Source organism: Myripristis murdjan, chromosome 5 (assembly GCF_902150065.1).
Source record: "Myripristis murdjan chromosome 5, fMyrMur1.1, whole genome shotgun sequence".
NCBI classification, from domain to species: domain Eukaryota; kingdom Metazoa; phylum Chordata; class Actinopteri; order Holocentriformes; family Holocentridae; genus Myripristis; species Myripristis murdjan.
Genome location: NC_043984.1, coordinates 32,021,178 through 32,042,346, shown reverse-complemented (window position 1 = coordinate 32,042,346; position 21,169 = coordinate 32,021,178). Strand labels below are relative to the sequence as shown.

The window sequence follows — 21,169 nt, the reverse complement described above, 5'->3', positions numbered from 1 at the left end:
TAACGCCTTTAAATTCAACGTCTTACATCTGGAGGTTTCGAGGTGGTACGTGTGGTGCTCTAATGCCAGGATCACACTTCACATCTGCACTTCATTTGTGTCCAAAACGACGAGCGGGATCCAGACCTCACGGCTCAGATGGGCTGAGATGATGCTGAATTAGAATTTAAGCCGTCATCAATCAATACAGTATTTCTGATTCTGTACTGGGGTGCTAGCCAGAGCGGCGCCCCGACGACAGTCATGTTAGTATTGGTATGTGTGTGTGTGTGCTTGTGTGTGTGCGTGTGTGCATGTGAGATCGTCACAGTGACAATAACGCGGCGGCTCCTCCCTCCCTCCCAGGCCTGTGCTCCCAGGTATTACTGGAGGACTGAACACGACACAGCCTTCGCCGATCTCACAGGAACCTGCTACCTCTCCGTGGACAGCCTCAAAACGTTTGTGGAGTACGCCCCCTGTCGGACAGGTAAGGCACTGCAGTGACACGCAGCGTCCAGAGCTGTGAGATTGCTCGTGATTTTTATAGATGGAGCGCTTTACTGAGCCCCAGAAGGGCAAATTATGTTGCTGCAGCAGTTTGAATATCGCAAAGGCGATATCACAATCAATAGGAGAAAAAGGCATAAATAAGGTGACGCTAAAGTACTAAATACCTAAAATTAGAGTGCAATTAGTGCAGATAATTGCTTTAAAAATTAAAAGCTCTACATTGAATATGGCACAAGTGAGCAGTTCAAAGAAAAGTAAGGTGCATCATGACCATAATGGAATTACGTTTTATTTAGTTTTCAGTGGAGCTACAATCAGTTTAGCTGCATTGTTTTTTACACATTTTCAGCTTAAATGAATGCATGCTGTCAGATACGTTATCGGGTAAATTAACATCAGATACTGCTGTGAAAATATGACAATGCGTATGGTGAAATAAGAGGAACACACCAGCCCGCTAACGGCCGCCACGCTGAAACTAAAGTGTGAACCGAAGACTGGAGGTGTGAAAGACGCCCCTGTATTTTGGCTTTTGATGGTAGTTTTAAAGATACAGACATTCAGAAAGTACAAGACAGGTATTTTTTATACGTGTGCAACAGGCACTGTATAATATAAACCATAAATAATGAATGTTTCTAAAAATCTGTTTACATTATATCACATCACTTACCAATCACTAAAAACAGCCAAATAATCTTTGCCCAAAATTAAGTCTCTGTTTTACCCTGCATATAAACAAACACAAAATATAGAAATATTCCATATATAGGTCTGTTTGTATTACATTTAAGACAAATATTTCACAATAATTTCTTTTTTGAGTCTTTTTTTATTTTATTTAAGTTTGTGAACATTTTTTTCCCCCTAATCTCCTTTCTTAGTTTTAATTTTTAGCTTTGTTCTTTAAAGTTACTTTTTAGTAAAATTTTTAGTTCATAGTTTCTGTGATTTAGGTCGACTTTAAATGAATAAACAAGAAATCTCCAAGAAGTTGTCCAAGACACAAAACCTGCAGTGGGTCAGTAAATATTAATGCTGATGTAGAATTAATGATAATAATTCAAGGCAAGCAAATAGGTTGTTCATCCAGAGTGTATTTAGATTAGTCAGCACCCTGGCTTCCAAAGTCAGTTATTATGATGGGAACCATATTTTTAAAAAAAGATGAATTTGTGCCTTGGATAGAAGTTTGGAGATTCATTAGTTATATAAGAGAAAGAGAAAGAGAGAGAAAGTTCATTGGTGTTTTTTCTGTCGCTGCCGTTCACCGCAGAAAGACACGGACCTGCAGGCCAGGGCTACTGTCAGGGCGGCTTCAGCGCCGACTTCACCAAGGTGAGAACAACATTCACCATAAAGGGGCGGGGGTGGGGTTGTTGGTTTCTGCCATGGTTTCTGGAGATTGCGCCGTTTATTTCACACTTACAACATTCACTTGAACTCAAAGTGAAATTCATGACAGCACAGCTCCTCAGGTCTGGCTACTGTTTTATGTTTCAGGATGGAAAGGTTGTGCTTGGAGGGCCGGGGAGCTTTTACTGGCAAGGTGAGCTGGCAGGAATGTGTTACAGCATGGATTTTCAGGAGATATCTTGGAATGGATTTTTTTCCCCCCCCGGAGAAGACCGGAGTCAGACAATCGATTCATCAGTGCTGTCAGTGAATGGAGATGCGGTGGAGACGGAGTTCAGGGGTCACAGCTCTTGTTTTAACCCCTGACCTTTGGCCCCTTGTTGCCGTGCGTCCCGCAGGTCAGCTGATCGCCGCCACCACGGACGAGATCGTCGAGGCCTACTACCCCTCGTACTTCCTGCTGTCTGTCGCCGGGCAGATCCAGACCCGGCAGGCGCAGGGCAGCTACGATGACAGTTACCTGGGTGAGAATTACAGCTGTTACATACTTCAATATTAATCCAAATATGATATATATTTCATATTAAATATATTGCAATTCAAATTTATTTTATTTTATTTTTTTTTTTACACATTTCAGTATAAGTCAGTTCAAATTATGATCACGATAACTACTACTGAAAGTATTGCTACCAAAAATACCCACAACTAATACCACAACCAGATCCAGCACTAGTACTACTACCACTGTACTGTTCCTCCGCCTCTTACTACTACTATTACTACTGATATACTACCACTCCAAGTTTTACAACCAATACTACCACCATTACTCCAACTACAATCAATACTACTATGAGTACTCCTCCTCCTACTATTCAGTTAATTTAAATATTTTATTTGACTTTTTTAAAAATAAAATGTAATTTATTATTGATTATTTATTATGCTGTTTTTTGTGTAACATTTGTAACACACACACACACACACACATATATATATATATTTTTTTTTTTTTAAATTAATTTTTATTTTAAAGTTTTTATTTTTAATTTCTCCTCTTCCAGCTCTTTTTGTCACCTATGATTGAAGACAAAAATAGCTCATATTAGATGAATGGATCTCTGTTTATCTAATATGAGCTATTTTTGAGCTTCTGCCACCTTTTTTGAGTGAAACTTGGATGAAATTTTGACAAATTTGGGGTCTGGCATTGTTAACATAAACCCAATAGCCCCACCACGGCGCCACCAACAGGCCAAAAAGTCCCTAAGCTCCAAGCAGCAACATCTCAGACATTTGTGATTTGGCTTCTCTTTGCCTCTCTCAGTTTGTCTTAATTCATCTTAAACCCCTCATTTCTCTCTCCCTCTCTCTCTTCCTCCCCAGGTTACTCTGTGGCTGGTGGTGAGTTCAGTGGCGATGAAGAGGAAGGTGAGGGTCATGTTTACTGAGCTGAGCGTCCAGTGCAGAGTTTGCTGACATGCACAGCTCTGTCTAATAGTTAACCTCTTTAGTTTCAACACACATGCATGCATGCATTTAGATCCAGGCTTTAACTAGACAGCAAACACCTTTTAACAAACCACAGAATAAAATATTAGAAGACAAATCTGTGCAAACTTGGATGATTTGCTTCACTAACTTTTTGCCCTCGACATCGTCTTTGTTTCAGATTTTGTCACAGGGGTGCCAAAAGGACTCATGCTGTATGGTTTAGTAAGGACTCCTCACATTTATTAATTATTCATTTAACATTATTTTTACAAGCCTGACTCTTCATGAAAGTATGAAAAATGCTCTGTGGAAACATACACCGGGGTCTAAACGAACCCAGCAGTAAAAAATAATGTATTTCTGGATCATCTGTGTCCCTCTCGCTGTAGGTGTCCATATTAAATGGAAGAGATCTGAAGTCTGTGCTCAACCTGACAGGCGAGCAGGTAACGTGCACATCTGTGTGTGTGTGTGTGTGTTGGGGGATTGTCTGTGTTTCTGCTTTCAGATGTGGGTACACTTTTCGAGTGCTGTGTGTGTTTGTGTATGAAAAGGGGGTAGAGAGTGGAGGAATTTGCCCCGTGGAGAGGAAGCCTACACTCGGGTCAAAGGTTGAACATACGCACAGCTCATGGTCTCTATAAGCTGTGAATCAAAACCAGAGGCAGCAGCAGCCTCACACGGCACCATTGTTGTGGAAAGGTTTTGAATTTAAAGGAATACACCAAGGCTTTTTTGGAGATTGTCCAGTTGGTCGACTTTTTAAAAATGATTCTTTTCCCCCAAGATTTTTGAATACAGAAATGCTCCATGCCTGCCAGCATAAGGCCTATCGAGACTAAGAAGGCTTTTTAGACTCACTTTTTAGTCAGTCTTCTTCTTTAGGTTATTTATTAGCATTAAAATACCATTAACCAGAGATGAGATCAAGTCACCCATGTGCAAGTCTCAAGTGAGTCTCAAGTCTTAACCTTCAAGTCTCAAGCTAGTCCCAAGTAATTTTTTCTTGGGCAAGTCAAGTCAAGTCAAATCAAGTCCTGTAATAGATCAAGTTCAAGTCAAGTCACATTATTACAATCTTACCTGCAGAATCCAGTCTTAATAAAGAGAAAATCTAAGATATTAGTAACTATCAAATAATATTATTGGCCAATTTAGTTAACCTGTTTAAAAAATATGACTTTTTGCTTTATTGCTCTGTTTTATTGATCTGCTTTCCTAGCGTCAATCAGGCCCTACATGTCATGCACTAACTCGCCAATAGTCAGTAAGAGACTATAAATCACACGCAAACCATCTCGTATGCATGCTTGTATCAAGCTAACGTTAGCTAAGCTGACTATCGACTAACAGGGTAATAGGCTATTAGCTCATTTACAAGCACTAACTTGGCAGGTAGGTAGTAGAGAGGGCATGACTGATTGACAAGGTCGTTATCCAATCATTACAACACCATTCCCAGCGTGCGCTCGTATACCAGGTAATATTACAGGCTAGAGATATTTATTTTATATTTTATATTCAAACTGAAAACATGAAATAAACAACAATCAAGTCATTCAAGTCATTGTGTGTCAAGTCGAGTCATGTCCCAAGTTTTCAATGTCCAAGTCCAAGTCGAGTCTCAAGTTTTTTATTTTTTGTCAAGTCAAGTCACAAGTCATTAAAACAGCGACTTGAGTCGACTCAAGTCCAAGTCGCAATGACTCAAGTCCCCATCTCTGCCATTAGCTCAGTATAGCTGGTGTCCAGGTTTGTTTCTGTTGGGTAACCACGTGTTCAACAGGGAAAACAGTCCTTTGTATGTGGTGGAGTGTATTCATTTGATGTCATATTTTATGTTATTTTCAAGAGATGTAGGGAAAGTCTTTTTGCCAAAACACAACTGCTAGAGCAAAAGACAAAATAGTAGAAACAGAAACGAGAGCTTGTACAGTAAAAATGAATTCCATGTCCAGTCATCAAACAAGGCATCTAATTCACAGTTTATGGGATTTTCAAGGCACCACCGGTCACTATAGAGCACCAAAGACACTAACTTCTGACCCCTCTGTTTGTTTCGGGCATCAAAATTTCAACCCTGAGGGTAAAAGCTCAAAGTCCTTATTCAGAAGAGTGTTTGAGGAATTGTAGAATGGCTTTCCTCGCTGTCTGCTTTTTAGAAATGTCAGATATCCTTAAGAGGAACAGGCTCAGCTGACCGGTGCTGCTGTGATGTTATTAAGGCCATTTTACTGTCTATAGTGCTTAAAATCATATGGTTTTACCCTGTGAGTGTGGCCTCCCTATCGTTTTCTTAAATAATTCTTTCATAATTTTACCAACGTCCTACATATAACTGCCAAAAGTATTTCTTATATTTAGCTTTAGAGCTGCTCTCATTTATTCTCTTTTTTGAGATAATGCAAAAACCTACTAGCACTTGAAGTAGTGTACGCTTCAAGTGTTGGACCAAATGATCTGTCTGTCCGAAACTTGCTGTGCAGAGAAACAGAGAGACAGAAAGAGAAAGGAGATGCACACTGTAGCGCTGCAGCCGTGAGATCAGAGCCTCGGAGTGGTAGCGAAACAGTTGCTACGGCTGCGTGTAATTCAACAAAGCCTCATTATGTTTTTAACAAGATATGTGAGCATATGACCGTGCATATGCGAGGAAGCGTGTGTGTGTTTTCAATCTGGGAGGTAATCAGGGCCTGTCAGACGGTCTCGGGGTGGAAGGCGAAGTGTAAACTGTTATGTTCGTAGCGAGCGTGATCTGAGGTGAACTCCTGGCCAGCGGAGTCTCCGGTCTCTGTGGGTCAGGTCTGCTCCCTGCATGGGTTCCCTGGGCTGCGCTGTCGAACTCAGCTGCGTAAACACACCGGAGAGAGTCCGTGTGCTTACCCAAGACGCCCTGCAGGCCTGGGAACTGCAGCCAGAACGTTTGTCAGTTTTTTTTGTTTTCATTCCATTTCGCTGACTGTCATGCATTAGTCAGGACGCTGATACCTGAACTGTTTGATCTGCAGCTGAGCCAGTTTGATCAACACTGACGGAAAATGTGTTTTATTTTGAACAAGATCTCCAAAGGCTTCCTGGACAGCGCTTGATTGTGGACCCGTTGCGTGTCAGAAAATCAAATCATAATAATAACTGGACTCGTGTGAGCAGCTTGGTTGCTGTGACGCTCTGTTGTGATTGATGGTGGGCGGGGCCAGAGGCTCCAGTTACATCAATGCAGTGGTTCTGGCATTTGGTGTCCAATTGTATTTTTGTATGGACGTGACCTTAGAATACCTCAGATCTCAGGACCCAAAATGCGTCATATTTTGTGCACATTTACCATTTTTTTGATAAGGAACATTGTAGTACTATGGACTGCAGCCTGTTTGCATATCTCACCTCCACATAGGCCGCCTGTACAGACTCCAGTGTGTGGTAATACTGCCGTTCTTCAACAAACCAAACAATATCTTAAGTGATCGGTCGCGTTCTTACCTGTCTTCCCTGTCCCCTGAACACGTGAGAGCACTTCACTGGGTGTTCTTGTTCAAAATGAATGAAACAGATATAGACCAACAACCAACACGACTTTCAGCGGCAAGCCAAAACTGAAAAAATGTTTCGAGGGATGTTTGGGATTCATTATCAGCGCTCTTGTGGTGGAACTACTGTCTCCGGATGCAACTGTGCTCCAAACAACAGTTTTCACTCTTGTCTCCAGGCTTCAAATAAAAGTTTCGAATGGCTATAATCAATTGTTAGTCCTTTTTGCACTCGCCAGCTCAAACTATGAAGCTTTATTATCTGTCTGGAAACAAGAAAGGGTGGATTTCAGGTTGGTTATTAACAGTCAAAGCGTGTGGTTTTCCCTTGGTAAGCTTGTTGATCGTCCACACGTCAGCTGAGCTTCTCCGGACGCTCGGCTGCACCGGAAATTAATGAACCTCTTGTGACTCGCTGGTCATGTTGCTCGCAGTGTGAACGCACAGCGAGGCATTGCTCCTGAAGCGTCACGGTGATTCATTTTCAAGGGCGCTTGTTTTTTCATCTTTTCGCCTTTGCATGTGGGACACAGCCCCGATTTTGACTCTCGGTTTTCACAAAGGTCCCCGAAATCACTCCGGTGTACAGAGCCTACAAATCACTTAGAAGCGAGAGTCACCCAAAGATGTAACCTGAACCCAATTTATCATAGGTGGTATGAAGTGAAACCGACAAAACCGGAGCCCCACGGGTGTTTTCCCTGAGCGAGATCTGGAGCAGTTTGAGTCCAGGATCCGCGGACCCCCTGCCTCTCCTTTAGCTTAGAGAAGCTCCGGTTCTTGAAAACAGAGACGAGGAGAACCCTGGAGGACTTAGGGATTGAGGGACTGGGGAGGAAGGCTTCTGAAGGACTGGTGGAGGATATGCAAGAGACAGAGAAAATGAAAGAAAAAAAGAAAAGCGAGAGAGAGAGCGAGAAAGAGATCTGTGCCCCATGGTGTGATTACAGGCTGACTTTGTCTTGTTTCTAATGTGTTCCAGATGGGGTCTTACTTCGGCTACGCAGTGGCAGCCACCGACATCAACAACGACGGGTGAGTGCGCAGACGTGCGAGGGTGAGGGGAGCTCAGTGGCATCGTGGGAAAGAGAACAGCGAGATAGAACGTGGACAACAGAGGGAAGGGAGAGTGAGAGGAAAGACAGATTGAGAGGGAGAGAGGAAATAAGGAGAGAGGGCATTGAAACAGATGTGAACAGCTTTGGCTTTGTGGAGTAATCCCACGCTTGTCCAGTCACCCTGTCACTCCCTGACAAGTCATGAAAATTTCCCCTCCCTCTGCTTTCAAAAATATGTCCTCTTACTGTTTTTAACTCCCTTCCCTGTGTGTTCTTCTCCTTTCGTCACTTTCACTTCCTCGACCATGAGTCATACTCCCAGCTCCCAGAGGAGTAGTGAGCCTTGTTTTTATTTTTTCACACATTTTACTTCAGTACATCGCCCACTGAGAGTCAGCTGCTCGAATGCATGACAGTGTCGTGTTTTAAAGAACAGAGCTTACACTTTAAAAATGTGCCACTTTAAAGTGCTTACTTGAATTGTGTGTTAGTTAGTACTGTATGTCTTTATTTAGTGAGACAGAGGTATTTAAGTCTCAATCCAGGGGCGATCACTGCAAAACCTGATGGCGATGGAATGAAATGACCGCCTTAAATATAAAACATTTAAGGAAAAATTTGGTCCACCGGCGCCTGCTGGTCCAATGCTCTGGAACGAGCTTTGTCTCGCGTTATTTCCTTTTTTCCATGATCCGTCTCTCAGCTTCCTATTGGATGTGGTGCTATCAATCTGGCACTGCACGCTGTGTTAGGAAAGTCCTATTCATTTTGCCTTTACTGTCTGTTTGATCCAGCTTTATTCTTGTCTCAATCGACATGTTTTTGTCAGTGTTAAAGGTGCACCGTGCAAAATTGCCCAGGGTTAGACTCATTGTACAAAAAAACAGAGGAATGAGAATTTTGTTTATCGATTAGCTGAGAAATTACATACTTGCTCTTGTTTTTTTGTCAGTCTAAACAGTCTTCAATCACATTGTAATTTTGTGGAATGCACCTCTAAGGATTAATTACAAGTTTATTTGAGGCATGCACAAATCGGTGTCTGAAACCTCGTATCGGTTCAAACCTAACTGATGTAAACTAGCAGGACATTTCCGTTTTTTCATTCTCTTGATTTGACTCCCTTCTCCCCAGTCTGGATGACCTGGTGGTCGGAGCTCCCATGTTCATGCGCCGGGGTCCCGACGGGCATCTGGAGGAGCTGGGTCGGGTGTACGTGTACCTGCAGCGGGGCCCTCTGCTGCTGGAGCCCAGCTGGCCCCACCTCAACGGCTCACAGGCGTTCAGCCGCTTCGGCAGCTCCCTGGGCGCGCTGGGCGATCTCAACCAAGACGGATTCAACGGTACGTGGCGGCTAGCATCAGACGGACGGGTTGGCTTGGCGTTCATGTTGAGCTTTTGTCACGTATCGGACATTAGTCGGTCACATCGTCCACCTCTGATATGACGGAGGTTCCTGCCTCAACACGGCTGCAAAAAATGTCTGGAAAACTCACAACAAAATTATGTTTTCTCTGCACGTTTTATTTTTCTCACCCATTCATAAGTGAATTAATGGTAATGTATTATATCTAAAAGTTTCTGCACGATGAATCACTGTGATGCGTTTTTACTGGTTTTCATTGGAGTTTTAGAGTCTAATGATGGTTTAAAATACAGTGGAAAACAGTAAATCATTATAATTTGGGGAATTAAAAAGTTACTGATATTTACTGAGTGATATTTTAATACTGAAGTCACTGACAGCTGATATTCAGAATCTGTAAATTAGACTTTTTAAAACTTTTTCATCTGTCCAACTCTGCTTCCACCTCTACAGTAGACGTATGAGATTATTGTTCTCCATTTATTGTTAAGCTGCTCTGGATGTAAGCATAAACTGAATGTCTAAACATCAGATTAAATTTCATTGTGGATGTAGGAATATATGGATTAGAGTTATGGCTCACACTGTTTTTTTTTTGGTGTATTTTTCTCTGGACGCCACCAGACATGGCCGTCGGCTGTCCCTACGGAGGAGACGACCAGCAGGGATTGGTTCTCATTTACAACGGACATGCCGGAGGACTGAGGGACACGCCCACCCAGACCCTCTCTGGCCAATGGGCTTCCAGCTCTTTCCCGGCCAGTTTCGGCTTTGCTGTCCGCGGCAACAGAGATCTGGATCAGAACGGCTACCCAGGTGCTGCCGAAGCGTCTTCACCTCTGAGCCTCTTTTTTTTTTTTTTTTTTTTTTTAAACGAAATTAACTTGTTTGCCGTGTTTCACTAACCTGCCTTACCTCCTGCAGATCTTATTGTTGGGGCTTTCGGCGTCGACAAAGCCGTGTTGTACAGGTATGTTACAGCACGGAGCGGCGTAATGACAAAATGAATAGACAAAGTACATACGCCGGATTCATATTTTTTCCCCGTGGGCTGTTTTTTCCATCAGGGCTCGGCCCATCGTGAACGCCAGTGCGTCTCTGTCGGTGCAGCCGACCATGTTCAATCCAGAGGAGAAGACTTGTGCGGTGTCCAGTGGCAATGACACCATCGCCGTGTCCTGGTATGGAAACCCACTTCAGCCCACTTCACCATGTTTTTACAGGATTATACACCATTTGATCCAGGATGATGTTAACGTAAGGGGGGAAAAAAAGTATCTTTCACAGTTTAATGTGAGGTTTTGAGAGTTTAAAAGTAGCTCTCCGACATAAAAAAAAAAAAAAAAAAACAGAGCACGGAACATGTCTTTGCAAACGTTACGTAACGCACATCTTAGTTTAATTTCGGCTTTCCAAAGTTTACCTCACGAGAAATGTCAGATGACTTCATGTGTGACCAGCCTTTCCAGTTTCCTGTCCAAGCGGCTTCAAACTGCACACTCAAGTCAGTATACTTCGATCCAGTAATAAAAAAAAAAAAAAAGAAAAAAAAAAGAGGGAATATTCCCCCCCGTTTTTAGTCTCTCTTTCCAAAAGTTCACTTGAACCGTCACATTAAATATGGAACATTTTCAGACTGCTGTGGGAAAGGTTTGCCAGCTGGCCGGCGTTTCGGTATCTGCCTGTCGGTGGATACAAGCGAGTCTTGTTGTTGTTTTAATTTGTGTTTTTGCCTCCTTGGAAACAAGCAGGAGGGGAAGTGAGGAGAGAAGAGGAAGTGGGAGAAAGGTGGGGTGGCTAAATGGAAAAAAAAAAAGAAAAAAAAGAAAAGGTGGAGACGAGCAGAGGAGGGAGTGTGTGTGTGTGTGTGTGTGGTTACCGACATGGGAAAGGGTGGAGAGGGAATGAAATTCACTTTGAATTAGATATTGCTTGGCATTGTGGCTGAACAGCACGGCGTTTACACGGCGCGAGGTGGCGTGCGCTGTCTGTCTGCACATGTGCACTCGTACGGCCACACGCATATCATAAAGTGCATGACGTGTGTGTGTGTGTGTGTGTGTGCAGATTTACGGGAACACTGAGATGCTGCGAACGCCACAAACGCACGCACACACACGTCTCGTCTCGGTAAAAACTCGACAGCGGCACCACACCAAGGCCCCCGAGCCGCTGCAGGAATCTGAGGCGCTGTTTGCCCAGTGATTACCATTTGCACGTGTGTGTGTGTGTGTGTGTGTGTTTCATGTCTGATGGTTAGCTCGGTATGCATGTGTGTTAAGTTTCTCCTTTGTCTTTTTTTCTGTCTTCAACCTCCAGTGTCAGCATCAGTTTCTGCCTGTTGGCTAATGGGAAGCACCTCCCCTCTCATCTAGGTAAGACAGACGGACACACACACACACACACACACACACACACACACGCACACAGATGGTCCCTATTACCTTGCTTTCTTTGTGTGGCCACAAGTATGCTGGACCTCACTGTGGTCAATTTGGCAGTTAAGATTGAGATAAAAGAACAATCGTGTAAATACAGAGTAACTTGGTGGGCTGCAGGAGTTTAAAAGAGTGTGTGTGTATATGTGTGTGTGTGTGTGTGTGTGTGTGTTTACATTCTGAGTGTGTGGGTCTCTATCCTGTGTGTTCTCTGCATATTTGTCCTCTTGTGGGCCACAGCAATGCAAATGAGTTTATTTCTATACCGTCTGCTTGTTTCTGTGCACTGCACGGAGAATAAATAGTAAATAAATTCAGGCATTTTTGCCAAAATAATGTTTACCACTTGGACATTGGCATGTAGAGGCGTGTGTGTGTGAGTGTGTGTGTGTGTGTGAGCATAAATTTACATCCACATGGCTTTACATGCAATTGGTTTCCATGCTGTCTGTGGACACACTGTACCTAAAGTGCATGTGCATTTCCTTTTGTGTAATATAGATTCAGTTTGATTGATGGTTCACTAGTTGGTGATTCAATTTAAAAACAATTTTCAGTTCCAACTGAATTTGTAAATCAACAATTTGATACTTCACTTTGAGACCAAATTTTATATACATTAAAGCAACAGGTGCAATAGATAGATAGATTGATTGATTGATGGATGGATTTTATTGATCTCAAAGTTGGAAATTGTTGTGTTGCAGCTGCAGGTAATCCAAATATACAGCGGTGGAAAAAAGTTTTCGGACACCCTTAAAATTTTACGCAATCTCACAATCTCAAATATTATCATGAAATATCTGTGGGAAAATCTTTTTTGTGTTTCAAAAGGTGTGGCTGCATTAGACAGATACAAACAAATACAAATTATATTTTTTTGTTTATTGTTTACAAGAAAAACTAACCAAACTAAATTCTTGACAGTGTAATCTTTATCTTCAGGCGTGTTTCCTGCGTTAGGTTCCTTGTTTTAGCCATTTTTGTGTCTGAAGAACTCTCAGATGTGCTGCTTTATATAGACACCAAGCTTGGCAACAAAAATGGTGTCTTTTAATAAAAAGAACGACCTTCATCACTGGTACCAAAATGACCCAATACTCAAAATTTCTTATGTATTTTTATGGAACCAATCAATTTGAAGTTTTTAGTGGCATTTTTAGGATTTGTTTAGTATTTTGGCTGTGACTGTACTAAAAGAAATTGCACTTGAAGACCTAAGAGTGATTTGTTAATGCAATATTTTACAAATGCATGGGGGGTCCGAAAACCTTTTTCCACCACTGTATGTAATAATAATAATGTAAGACTAATGTTTTTCTTTTAATCCATAGTATTCTGTCACAGCACCACAATGTTGGGTCTTTTCTTTTTAAGAATCATGAATGATTTGAAGCATTTCACATTGATTCGGGTGAAAATGTATCTATTTTAGCAGATCAATTCAGTTGAATCTGCAGAATTTAGGACTGATCGATGCAATGCATGAATTGTTCAACCCCTAGTGTTTGTTGTGTTGTGTGTTTGGTGTGTGTGTGTGTGTGTGTGTGTGTGAAGGCTTCGTGGTGGAGGTGCAGCTGGACAGCGTGAAGCGGACCCACAGGGAGTCCATCAGGAGAACTCTGTTCCTCGACAGCCAGCAGCCGAGCCTTTCCAAGACCTTCCGCCTGGCCAACGGGGGGCGCATGTGTCACGACGCCAAGATCTACCTCCGGGTCAGTCGCACCGCCTTGTGCTCCCATCCGGCTGTCAAACAACAACTTCACATCTCAGTTGTCACAAAAAAAAAAAAAAAAAAAAAAACAACATAAGATGCAAATAAGGTGTATTTCCATCAATTAAAAATACCTTCCTGAACATAAAAAAGTCTTTGAAGAGCTGATTAGTGTTGCTTAAAATACTAATTTATACAAAGTTACCGCTCTTCAGTGTCAGCTGATGTTGGCCATGTTTTCATCCAAAGACGAAAATGAAGAAATGCACTTGGCCTTGTTCCCGCTGCAGACGTAACGGCCGCACAACCACGACAGAGATCTGCAGATGTTCAGACATTTTTGGAGGTTGCTGTGGACGGATCCTGCACTTTACACACATTTCAGAGGCCAATTTCGAAGAAGATGTTGTGCAATAAGACTGAACCGCTCATCGGGTCGATCGCACCGCGGCTATAAGAAACACATTTTTTGCCTCAGGCGATTGTAAAACCATTTTTTTGTCATTTTGGGGAATTTTTACCAAACTGTGCTGTTTCCACTCAGCTTTTCTAACTTTTGGTCAATACGCTCTTTCCAGTCGGGGAGGAGCGGTTTCACCATCTTGTGTCTAATTTTTGGCTCGTTCGTGTGTCCACTAACTATCTCAGCTGTAACACTTCCTTTTTTGTTAATCGCGCTCTCTAATTTGCACTGCTTGCTGTTTACATTGTGGCTTCCATTGTGATGATGTATCAGGTTTTAATAATCACAACTCCTGGTTTAAAAGGGGCCTTATAACAAAACTCAAACGTCTGATGTGATGCAAAACCAGCTGGTGCACTAAAGCGTTTGAAAGCCGTTCCCAGTGGATGGGATTTGAGGTAATTATCCCTTGTGCTGCTTTGGGAGGGATGGTTAAGATAAATACTGGAACCATGGAGGTAAAATCGTTACCGATCTGCTGGGCGCTGATCTGATCAGAGTGAATGTTGGACAAAATGTTGCTGAGCTCCAAGCCCTGAGGTTTGATCTGATCACTGGATGAGAGCTGTTTCGACTCGTTACTGCCATCCTTTCACTCGCCTGTCCAACGCCCCCTTATCCATTCATCCATTCATTCATCTAACCCGTTAATGCTGTTAATCTGGTTATTGAGAGTTCATGTCCCATGTTGCACACTCCAGGCATAAAAATCATCAAAAACAATCTCTACAGTCTTCCTTTCTGGAAATGCAGAAACACAAACACATCAGCTCAGGTCCAGTGTGGCTGACACATGGCTGATGTCGAGTTCACTCTGAATGTTCATGAAACATAAAGTGTCCGCTCTCAGTTTTGCTGACATTGACAATATTTTGCCCGCTCACACAACCTGTACAGTCGAGTCAAGTTTATTTCATCCATAAAAAATGGAAATTACAGTGCTTGTACCCACCGTCATGCCCACAAAAGACCTCAATTAAGAGTAAAATAATACATGCATGCCTATAGTTACAGGCCAAGATAATACATTAACATCAAATTCACACTAAAAAAGATAATAAATTAACATTAAATACTCCCATATAGCTAAAAAAGTTCTCCAAATGTACGTTTAAGAACTTTTTTTAAGCTATATGGGAGTATTTAATGTTAATTTATTATCCACTACTGATTTCTGGATTAGCAGCATCCGGAGTCGGTCTCTCCTTTCCTTGGATGACATTCCGTCACCATCCTAGAAAAAAAAAAAACACAAACATACTTTGGGTTTCGCTCTTCATCCTCATCCTCTGCCTCAGCGCTCGCCAGCAGGTGAAAGCCAACCCCAGATTCACTCAACCCTGGTCACTATTTTTCCTTTTTTCCACAATCTGCGTCCATGATTTTCATAGTTTCCTATTGGATGTCGCACTATCGATCTGGCACCGTGCTGCGCTGTGATTGGCTGGGAGCTACACACCCGCTGGCCAAAAGCCGACGCCCAGATGAGTCGCGAGCTCAGCCAAACAAGAAGAAACAAGGCAGAGGGCAGGGTCTCTGCTGACACACACACACACACACACACACACACACACACACCAACAATACACACTGCTAGTGGCTCATAAACGATGATGGAAAGGGATTATTGTTATATGAGTCTACTTTTTTTTTTTTTTTTTTTTTTTTTTTAGGAAAAGCTAACTCATTCTGCCTTTGAGCAATGTTTCACATGACATTTTCTCAAAATTAACTAACAAACTATGATATAAATCTCCAATTTGCATTACCAATAGTCCATTACACTTACATATTCATTGTACATCTGTATATATCTATACGTTTATACATCTTTTCACCATCAACTAGAAATACAGAAACTCCTGCGCCTCACCCAAAACACCCCTGAGCTGCTCCAAAGTGCCCGTGTCAGCTTTACTCACGGTAACCCTAAATTCGCCTGCTGAAAAATTACAGTCATGATTGCAAGTGAACGCACATGAGATTCTGCATGTGCAAAATAATAAACCAAAACAAAAATAATAAATGACAGCGGGGGGGCTACCCGGTGCATGTTAATGTGTTTTAGGTTTCTCCATGTTGGAGAAATGTAAAACAGGCTTCGCTAAATCTCACATTTACATTTTACTGTTACATCTGCTTTTGATTTCACACAGCGCAGCATCACTGAACCGCCATCGTTCCTCTTTTTGCCTGCGTGTTTACCTGTGACAGAGCATGCAGCAGAATGTAGAGGCTGCTCGGTATTTCCTCCCTACTATCTGAGGCGTGTTTACCCTGAATGTGAACTTTCTACTCAAATGTCAGCTTGTTCTCCAGCACAGAGCTTGGATTGGAGCGTTGAGGACAAAAGAGCACATTGATACCCGCATATGAGAAATACTCTTTTCTCAGGCTCATTACAGGAAAAATGCGTCTGGGAGAATCAGGTCTTAGGTTTTTGCTCTCTTTGCGCCTCTCTCTCACTTCCTCCTCAGCCTCTCAGTGTCAGACTGACGTCCTCGTGTCTCTCTCGGTTGCAGAGTGACGACGAGTTTCGGGATAAACTCTCCCCCATTTACGTCAGTCTCAACTTCAGCCTGGACCCGCGGGCCCCGGTGGACCAGCACGGCCTCAGCCCCATCCTCAACTATCAGACCGCCCAGCTCATAGAGCAGAAGGTATGAAAATTAACAGTACAAAATAAGTACCACACACACACACACACACACCGTATCTACATATTAGCTCACACAGCATCCCTCACAGATGCTGCTTTCTGTCAGCAATGCCAAAATCGGAAATTCCTAACTCACTGAACCTTGAAAAAACACTTTTTCCCAGTAAAATCCTGTTCCCAGTGCAACATACAGTATTAATATTTGGCAACAGGGTGGGGGTTTGTGAAAAAAAAAACAAAAAAACAACAAAAACAAAAAAGCAGAGAGGGGATGTTTTTGAAACATTTTTATTGCTGCAAGTAAATCATAAACAGAAGACATATTGTGGGCCAACAGACTATGACTTCTTTCAGCCGTTACAGTAAAATAATAGCACTTATGGACTTACAATAATAATAATAATAATGAAACTTTGACTTTTACCACTGAAAGTGCAAGAATATTTCAAATAGGCCTATTCTCAGGACCACATTCTCACCACAGGCTCACAGTATAGCTGCTTATTTATAGATATTGTTTGATCTAGTTTTTCATGATCTATGGATGAAGCAGCATAAATCTGGGGGGGATAAAGTTTTGCCCCCACGGGGATGAGAATAAGCCACCAGAGGCCAGGAAGCGGAGGCCAGATGGGGGAATATCCGCACCATCCTGCCTGCAAATTGCACCGCTGTTTGGCAATACTTAGTCAGGAATGACTGTCAGTGAGTGCAGCTTCACATTTCACATTTATGAATTTAACCAGAAATCATTCGGAGTATTTGGGAATAGTGAACAGGTTGTGCAGCGGTGCAGTTTTCACTTGGAATTTGAACTTGAGCATGAAGTCGGTCACTGTATATCCCCTCTGTAAACACACTGCAGACCACACACTCTATTAAGCGCAGATTATTTGGCTATACATATATATGCGTTTTCCCCCCTCACTTACGGACGCTCCACCGCAGATGTTACCGGCGGACGGAGCGTAGCAGATGGGATTTTCATTATTTTCACAAGAACACGCCAAACAATCAGCGGCATGTTCGAGCGGTTATTTTACAGACACACACACACACACACACTCTGTGGCTCGCCGCGCGGTGCCAGCTTCATACATGTTCAACCCCCCCCGGATAAAACACCACATCTCCTGCTGTTTACATTTTCCACCAGGGGGGAATTTATTTGAATGGTGAAGGAGGAGGTCAGAGGCAGCCATTTTGAAATTGACATCATATGTAAAGTTCCTCTGTAGTGCCCGAAGCCCCATGGGGGTGCAAAAACTCACAATCTTACCGAGATTATTTGTCTTATTTCAAGTCAAAAATGTCTTATTCCTAGTCAAAATATCTCATTACACTTAAAATAAGACACGATCACCTCAGAAGTAACTTGTTTATAGACAATCGTCTCTTGTTTCAAGTGAAAATTTGCTTGTTTCATTGGCAAAATTTGTTTCTTGTTTCTAGCTAATATTCACTTATTTCAAGTGAATTTTCACTTTTTCCACTGGCAAATTTTGCCAATGAAACAAGCAAATTTTCACTTGTTTCAAGTGAAAATTGTCTAAAAACAATTTACTTCTGAGGTGATCATGTCTTATTTTAAGTGTAATGAGATATTTTGACTAGAAATAAGACATTTTTGACTTGAAATAAGACAAATAATCTTGGTAAGATTTTGCGTTTTTGCAGTGTGTGGGTGTAAGTGGAGGTTCAGCCCTGATGGAGCAGGAGCTTCGACACTGGCAGCCTTTGGTGGATTTTTTTTTTTTTTTTCTCCTATATGAGGAGTTGAAGTGTGTGTGTGGAGGATCGGCGAGTCATGGCTCTGCAAAAACAGCGAGGGCGGACTGACAGCTCCGTTTGGGCGGGGCGCGGCGGCCGAGCTCAGACATCTGGTTGTGGTTTGTTTATGTATGTTGCCGTGGTCTCCTCCGCCAGGCCAAAGCCAGACCCTGCAGCACGTGCATATGTTTATGTGAGTGTTTGTTAGAAGGTAGTGTGTGTGTGCGTGTGTGTGAGTGTGTGCGTCTGCATGTGCGCCATGTGCTTGTAAGTGTATTTTTTCCTGTGTAGAGAGAGAGGTTTTTTTTTAGCCGAGGAGCCCTGGATTCATGGCAGCTCAAGGATTAGTCATTTGTTGCTTTTTAATTTTAAAGGGGAAATTCGGACTGTGGTTTAACGTAAACATCAAAATCATTCACGTGTCAGCATGGTCTCATAGTCCATGCCAACGCTTTAGCAAACAAAACTGTATGCTGAATAATAATAGTAGGACAGACATATGTTGATTTTACATTGGTCTCATGAGTAAATAACAGTTTTTAAATATAAACTAGCCAATCAAGTGATTATCTGGCCTCCCGGTGTCGTGCTGAGATGCGAGGCAGTGGAGGTTATGCAGCATCGATGAATTATGGGACATCTCGGTACACGTAGCAGACGTTATACTGTCCAGCCAGACATTTTTCAGGAACCTGATATTTTGAACCCAAGCCTGAGAACCTGACTGAACCCGACCTGAACCTGAACCTTCAACGGCTTTGGCCTGTTACATGTCACCTTCAGATTTCAATGATCACGATCTCAATTTAAGAGAATATCAGTCAAATCTGTTCAAAAACTCAATCCAACATTGAGTTTGAGTGCCACTTTAATGATTTCTCTTATTAATCCATGCCTTAACACAGCAGTCTTATTAAAATTCGCCTGCCATGCACTCGGTCAGCTTGGTTCAGTTGTCTTTTTCCATTTGCCAACATGTTACTGACTGACTAATATTCCTAAACTGACTCAGGAACTGATTTAAAGGCCTAATTGAAGACGAAACCAAAGACATATTGCAGAAATGATCACAAATGCTTGCAACTATCGAGATATTCAATATTATCTGATATCACCTTAAGCCTACAACATTGTGTTAGCCAGGAGGCAATAATCCACTGATGACATTGGGATGATTTTGGTGTCTATTTTGTTCACCGATGTGAAAATCCTCCAAAAACACGCCGTATTCCTGTATTTAAAATCTCGACAGACCAGCGCGGAGGCCAAATGGGGAAGCATTTACGTGTCATTCCCACATTTCTGAAATGTATTACACGCTCTCCTCTCCATCTGACATGTGGATCAGATGGACGGGAAGATGGAGAGATGAAAGCGAAGGGGAGAGAGTGAATGGGGCGCGGGGAGCGAGGGCGCCGCTCGGTGTCGGTGCGCCTATCGCGGCCCTCGGGTGTGAAGTGACTGATGAGGGACGGCTCCGGGGGTTTGAATGAGGGATCGGCGCAGAGACGCCGCGAGCCATCGCCAGGCTGACGCTCCGCTCTGCTATAGCCTCCCATAGCATTCTTTTGCAGGCTAATGCTTCCCATATGTGGGGGGCGAGATGGTTGTATGGCAACAATGGCGGCATGGTTCAGTGCACTGCATAGGAGAAGGAGAAATGGGGAAAAAAAAAACAAAAAAAAAACAAGGGATCTGATGGATGAAAAGACAATACGGTCAAATCAAAGCACGTTGATCATACATTGCGGCTTTTCCAAAGTCATCTGTCACACGGCGCTGCGGAGGAGATTAGGCCGCTGTCCGCTCCAAAATGTGAGGTTTGCTTTTCTTTGTCCGTTGCTCTTTTTGATCGCGGCCTCTTCTCCGCAAAAATGAAACGCTCGTTTGGATGGTATTCATCATCCCTTCATCCCCGCCCCCTCCTAAACCTCCTCCGTGTTTTCTCTCTCCTCTCCCCCCCGCGATACATCTGCCCTGCAAGTTCGGATGCTGCTTTCACGGTACCTCGTGGCTGCCAGTTGTTGTTGCAGGTTTCGGGAATATATTGAGGATATATCTGGCCTGTATCCGCTCTTATCCTTTCATTAAATCCCGAATGAAGCGTCCAAGGCTGTCTAAACATCTCCCCTGTCTCTATACCTTTGTTCTCATCCCCGCTCCTCTCTGAATACCTCTTTCTCTCTCATCCATCCGATCTTTTCCCCCGCTTCTTCCTTCCATTTATCTCTGTCCTGTGTTTCTCAGGCCCAGATTCAGCTGGACTGCGGAGAGGACAACATCTGCGTCCCCGATCTCAAGCTGGCTGTTTACGGGTGAGAGGAGAATCACCTTCCTGCTCAAATCACCTTCCCTGATTCAGCAGACAAAATTTAAACCTTTGCTCCTTAAACCCCACTGAAGTAATAAGACAAGATCCAATTTTACATAAATGCACCTTTATTTAGTCACTCTCGATATGCTGCATGATGTTGCACAGCAGTGATTCAAGCAATATCCACTTCATGAAGCTTTTACACATGGTTTTCTGAACACGCGGTGTCTGGTAGGGCTTTCCTCCTGCACAGGAAGTGCCACCTTGGGAAAAGAAAATCAGAAGCCTCTCATTATAATCAATGAGGTTGTCGAAACAGGTTGTGAGCATAGATAGACAGATACAGTGGTCCCTCGTTTATCGCGGGAGTTACGTTCTAAAAATAACCCGCAATAGGCGAAATCCGCAAAGTAGTCAGCTTTATTTTTTACAATTATTCTAGATGTTTTAAGGCTGTAAAACCCCTCACTAAACACTTTATACACTTTTCTCAGACAGGCATTAACATTTTCTCCCTT

General features: G+C 42.8%; 1 protein-coding gene across 1 annotated transcript in view; it reads left to right on the top strand.

The window, feature by feature from the left end:
• The window catches only part of LOC115359731 (integrin alpha-5-like), a 50,881-nt gene that overhangs the window by 14,533 nt on the left and 15,179 nt on the right, over window positions 1-21,169 (top strand). The window contains exons 4-19 of the mRNA XM_030052342.1: window positions 346-469; window positions 1,769-1,830; window positions 1,996-2,041; window positions 2,247-2,372; window positions 3,238-3,282; window positions 3,524-3,567; window positions 3,735-3,791; window positions 7,852-7,904; window positions 9,062-9,270; window positions 9,918-10,109; window positions 10,218-10,263; window positions 10,361-10,474; window positions 11,613-11,668; window positions 13,289-13,446; window positions 16,431-16,568; window positions 20,585-20,652. Of these exons, the coding sequence (XP_029908202.1) occupies window positions 346-469; window positions 1,769-1,830; window positions 1,996-2,041; window positions 2,247-2,372; window positions 3,238-3,282; window positions 3,524-3,567; window positions 3,735-3,791; window positions 7,852-7,904; window positions 9,062-9,270; window positions 9,918-10,109; window positions 10,218-10,263; window positions 10,361-10,474; window positions 11,613-11,668; window positions 13,289-13,446; window positions 16,431-16,568; window positions 20,585-20,652 (1,538 nt within the window). The remainder of the gene's footprint in view (window positions 1-345; window positions 470-1,768; window positions 1,831-1,995; window positions 2,042-2,246; window positions 2,373-3,237; window positions 3,283-3,523; window positions 3,568-3,734; window positions 3,792-7,851; window positions 7,905-9,061; window positions 9,271-9,917; window positions 10,110-10,217; window positions 10,264-10,360; window positions 10,475-11,612; window positions 11,669-13,288; window positions 13,447-16,430; window positions 16,569-20,584; window positions 20,653-21,169) is intronic.